Below are 5,447 nucleotides of genomic sequence, written 5' to 3'. Positions count from 1 at the left end.
GTGCCCGGCCAGCACCGCGCGACTTCACAACCCATACCCACGGTCCTAAAAAGCCGAACGACAGCTCACTTACTGTAGCGCCCAGCCTTGTTTATGGATTCTTATCACCTGCCTTGGTGAATTAAATATTTCACAAAGCCTTTTGTGCACTGCTTATGCTGGTACACGCACCAGGACTGACCGCAATCGGTAGCTGGTTACACCACAGAGAACAGGGCCCTGGCCTTTCCTGGCACAGCGCGGCCGGTGCTCCCCGCCAGCCTCAGGACCCCCTGCTGCTGCGGTGCCTGGTGGGGACATGCGGGGTCCCGCTCCCCGGCCAGCCCCAGGACCCCCCGCTGCCATGGTGCCCAGTGGGGACATGCGGGGTCCTGCTCCCCCACCAGCCCCGGGACCCCCCGCTGCCACGGTGCCCGGTGGGGACACGTGGGGTCCCGCTCCCCCAGCACCCGTCCCCACCAGCACCGTCCCCACCCGTGCAGCCGCTCTCCTGAGGGCACACGCGGTGGCCTGTGGGGCAGCCGTGGCAGCACACACAGGGACACGTCCTACTGGCCTCTAGGGCTGGAACAGCGCCAGGGCCAGCACCGCAGCAAACGTGGCAGATGGACCGTGGCCATCGGTCCTGAGCACTGCACGGGCTGTCCCCGTCGTACAGCCCGCCGTGAATGAGCGGGAGTTGGGTCAGGCAGCTGGGATGCTGCTGCTGATGGCGAGTTGGGTCAGGCAGCTGGGATGCTGCTGCTGCTGGCGAGGGTGACACTCATCCTGGTCATCCTCAAGGCTCTCTGCTCTCTGACAGCCATTCAACACCAGCATCAGCACGTACCGACACTAAGGCACGCGTGTGCTGCGAGCGCAGCTGCAGCCTGTGTCCCTGCGCACAGTGAGCCGGGCACAGCTGGCAGGGGTCAGCAGACAAGCCACACGGCTCAGGTAAACGCACACAAGAAGTTCTGTTTGCAGGGAAATGCGCCGATTCCAGCCTCACACAGAACACACACTCGATGAATAGGAGCACACCGTGCAGCAGCTGCTGCCAGAACCAGAAAGCGGCTGTAACCAGCGCACTGCATCACCGGGCCACACCAATGCCAAAATAAACCAGAAATCCCTCTCTGGAGACCCGTCAAGTTGAGGTTCATGTGTCAATAGCACCAGGGTACAGAGGGAGGGCACGGTTTCTGAAGGTGTCGGGGCACGTGGGGTTGTAGCCACCCCATGGTAAGGGTGACACTGAGCAGACTTTCTGGTCACACGTTTGCTGACAACTGGTGCTGTCCAGAACACGGGGACTCACGCACACAGATCAGAACTACATGAGAACCCTACAGCTGAGCATTCTCCTGGAACACTGTCAGGAACCACCCTGGGCTTGTTCGTCCCACGTCTCGAAAGCAGCCAAATTGTAACGGCACAGCTGAAGTGTCCACACAAACAAAATGTACCTGTCTGGACGGATATCGTTGTTTTTTGTCCATTAGAGCAGCAGACGGCAGTGTACCTTCTGACACAGAGCAAAAGCGAGAGAGAAAAGCAACAGCCAAAGCGATTGACTAACTGGCAACACATGAGAATGAGGAAGGAAACACCACACTAACAGAAAAAGTCTCATCTTTCTACACATTTCCCCATTCCCACTAGTGCGCCGGAGGCTTCTGCGCGAGAGGAGCCGCGCATGGAGCGCAGGCAGCCGGGGACCCGCGCCTGACAGCTCCCGCCAGCTCCGCGCAGGTACCGGCACGCTCGCCGCTCACCGCGGTGACGGGCGGGGGCGCCGGGGTTCCCCCCAGACACCGCCAGCCTGCGCTGCGCCTCTGTCGCTAAAGCGTTATCTGGATCCGTGCTGAGAAAGGAAAAATCGCGCCTGCTTGGTAAGAAACAGCAGAATTTGCTTGCCCAGACGCACCTTGCTTTTGGGCCACAGCTGTAACATTTCTGCTCAACGGTAAAATACATTTCCATGTAAAGATCAATAGCGCTCTGGGCAATCTGCTGTTACACCTTGCTATTATCTTATCTTAGGCTTCCATAATGAATATATTCCATTTTAACTTTTCATTAGACATCAGTTTATAAACAATTTAAACTTAGGCAAATATTTAGATTTTCTAAGAAGCAGAAGAGAAATCAGCCAGCCTGCTTACTGCACCCTCGGGTTCTGCGTTTATAAACCTGCCAGTCACTGTAAGGAACACATCATTCTAATATAGAATGCTATGTTTTGTGTGTTCTCTCTCCTTTCCACCCCAGTCTGTTTCAAACGATGGGAGACTTTGCAAACGAGAGCACGGGCGGTAACGGCAGCGGCACCGCCAGCGCCGCGTGTCCCCGGGACACCGCGCTCACCCGCCTGCTCTTCCCCGCGCTCTACACGCTCGTGTTCCTGCTGGGGCTCGTGCTGAACAGCCTGGCCTGCTGGGCCTTCTTCCGCATCCCGAGCACATCGACCTTCATCGTCTACCTGAAAAATATCTTAGTTTCTGATTCTATAATGACCCTGATGCTTCCTCTGAAAATCCTGGCGGACTCTGGCCTGGGGCCGTGGCAGCTCAAGGCCTTCGTGTGCCGCTTCTCGGCCGTGGTGTTCTACGACACCATGTACATCAGCATCGTGCTGCTGGGGCTCATTGCGTTCGACAGATTCCTCAAGATCGTGAGACCGTTCGGCAAGTTCTGGGTGCAAAACCTGCTCTCAGCAAAGATCCTCGCGGGCCTGGTCTGGCTCTTCTTCCTTGTCCTCTCCCTGCCCAACGTGATCTTATCGAACCAGACGGCGACACCCGCGTCGGTGAAGAAGTGCGCCTCGCTGAAGAACCGCTTCGGACTCAAATGGCATGAGGCCGTCAATTACATCTGTCAGTTCATCTTCTGGACGGTTCTCATCCTCATGCTTCTATTTTACACAATTATTGCCAAAAAGGTATATGAGTCTTACAGGAAAACGCAGAAGAAAGACAACAAAAGCGAACGGAGGATCAAGGGGAAAGTATTCATCATTTTTACTGTGTTTTTCGTGTGCTTCGCCCCGTTCCATTTCAGCAGAGTTCCCTACACGCTGAGCCAGACGCGCAGCTGGATGGACTGCCGGCTGCAGAACCGGCTCTTCGTGGCCAAGGAGAGCATGCTGTGGCTGGCGGCCACCAACGTCTGCATGGACCCCCTCATCTACCTGCTCCTGTGCAAGCCCTTCCTAGAAAGAGTGCTGTGCGGGAGGGTAAAGACGGATCACACAAACACAAAAGCCGAACTGGACACACGAACGTCTCCTAATGAACTCTGATCCTACGGTCTCTGCATATTCATAGAGAAGTTAAAAATACCTTGTTCTCCTTCTGCTGTAGAAAATGGAAGGGCTGTTGTACAGGAATATTAATACTTAATAAAAATGGCAAAATGGATGCCCCTCTTTATGCTCGCTGCTCAGTCTTGCCAGGCCGAATGCTGTGCGACCCGCGGTGGAGCAGGGTGCTGGCCCCGCTGTCACTGCCCGCGGCTGTGCCCGGCCACACCGGAGACTGGCACCGAGACACCCCGGGGCGCACAGCCCGACCACAGCGCCCGGGACGCACAAAACCAGCAGCTCGGTTGTTGTCCTTGTGTTGCCAACAAGAACAGACGCATTTCTCACTGGGTCACTAGATCACATCCACCTCGCAGAATGCAGACCAACCATAGCCAGTGAATTAAAACACCTTTATACAACTAATGACAATCTACAGAATAATTCTAGCCGCTTTAAACAAAAAACCTTACTTGTTAACACTTAGGCAGCTTACTGACTATGGCTGCTTTTTAGGACAAATTAGCTTTATTAGGGATTAAAACCCAGAGCCGTTGACTTTGTAAGTCAGTAATTTTTGCGGCGGGTGGCAGCTCGGCTGGCACAGGGCAGGCACGGGGAGGCACCGCGCTGACAGAGGGAGGGAGGACACAGTCCCTCCCTGTCCCTCCCCAGCTCTCACACACATTTCAGGTCTCACGTCCCTCCTTGCCGTCCCGGCGGGGACTCTGGCGGGGACCCAGCGCAGCCCACGTGTCCGCAGGGCACGCTCCTCCCCGGCCGCAGCACGCCTGGGGCTGCACCCCGCAGCAACACACCGTTCACCCCACCCCAGAAACACCCCCTGGGGTGGCACGTTCAGCCCTCCCCGTCCCCGCGCCGGGCAGAGGCGGCAGCAAGGACACGGCCTGACCCCCATCCAGAACACCCGCCCCAGCTCCTGCGGCACCGGCACAGCTCTCCCTTCACCGTCCCAAAGGGAGCCCACACGGACTGTGCTGAACGAGAACCTGGGATTTATTTCACTCTTTTAACATGAAAGAGATACCACCCATCTATTAACTCCAACTCTACACAGTATATTGAGAAACCTGTTCAACTCACCTCAGCCCCAGCAATGCTGCCTTGCTCCTCAATAACACGCTCCCACTGCCACTTGTCCCTGACATGTCGAGGACCAGCAGGACCAAAACGGAGCCTTGTTTTACCCCAGAGATGAGGAAGGCGTCAGCGCAGAGTGCAGGTCGAGAGTACCAGCAGCATCCCACCGAACACTGCTCTTTGGGGCTCTCCGGATTCCTTTAGCGCGGGCAGGGAATTTATTCAATTCAGTGCAGTTTACCAGCATGTTCAATACAACAGTCACCATTTTTCCAAACCCGATTTTGCCCCCAGCTGACCACGAAGAGGCCGTTCCTGCTGCCCGGAGCGGCTGGGGAAGCCCAGCGGCATCTCCAGCAGCCCGTGCTCGCCGCAGGCCGGCCCCGCGGGCACCACCGCGCTGTGCCCTCCCACCGCCACAGGCGCTCGCCGGGCTCCTCCGCGCTCCAGACGAGAAGCAACAGACAGCCTGGAACTGGGAAACTGGCACCAGGCCGCCAGCTGATTCAGACAAATGAACCTTGCTCCAGGATTCACAGAAAAACTACTGACGCTTATTCTAAGCATCGTTACAGGTTGTTGGGTTCCCAAAAGGGGAACTATAGGGCACTAAATGCTCACGTTTTGTAGGAAATCAATCTTATTTGGGTACACGAAGGTTTACGTATATCTCTTTGTATTTTTTATTTTACTTGTGTTTGAGGAAAAGGAAATATACGATACCTTAGTCTAATACCCGCATCACCTAGCCTTCCAGACTTCTTATCATGCTGCCTCTGCTCAGAGGGACAGCCACTTAACCCCTGAACACCCCAGGACAAACTCTGCGCTTCACCCATGTCCCGACGGCCCGCACAGTGACACCCACCCCTCCACCGGCGTCCTGCCGCTCCGAGCACTGAGAGCTCTCCCAGAACATCCAGCAGCGCTCCAGTTAATGGGACACGCTAACCAACGATGTGTGTCACAGCTGGGAAGCCAAGCCGAGCACCAGGACACCGTGCGGTCAGGACACCAAGCGCAGGAGCCCGCGGGCTGCGGGAAACCCGCAGACACCCCAACA

The 5,447-nt window shown here is 56.3% G+C and overlaps 1 protein-coding gene across 1 annotated transcript; it reads left to right on the top strand.

Annotated features, from left to right (window-relative positions):
* Positions 1 to 2,266: 2,266 nt before the first annotated feature.
* Positions 2,267 to 3,283, top strand: P2RY13 (purinergic receptor P2Y13; the record flags this gene model as incomplete). The annotated part of the gene is made up of 1 exon (XM_080349674.1): positions 2,267 to 3,283. The coding sequence occupies one exon, from the start codon at positions 2,267 to 2,269 to the stop codon at positions 3,281 to 3,283; it is 1,017 nt and encodes a 338-aa protein (XP_080205800.1).
* Between the last annotated feature and the right edge of the window lie 2,164 nt (positions 3,284 to 5,447).

The sequence above is a fragment of the Nesoenas mayeri genome (assembly GCF_963082525.1).
Source record: "Nesoenas mayeri genome assembly, chromosome: 9".
In the NCBI taxonomy this organism is placed as follows: domain Eukaryota; kingdom Metazoa; phylum Chordata; class Aves; order Columbiformes; family Columbidae; genus Nesoenas; species Nesoenas mayeri.
The sequence above is the reverse complement of the archived record's forward strand: the minus strand, read 5'-3'. Positions and strand labels throughout refer to the sequence as shown.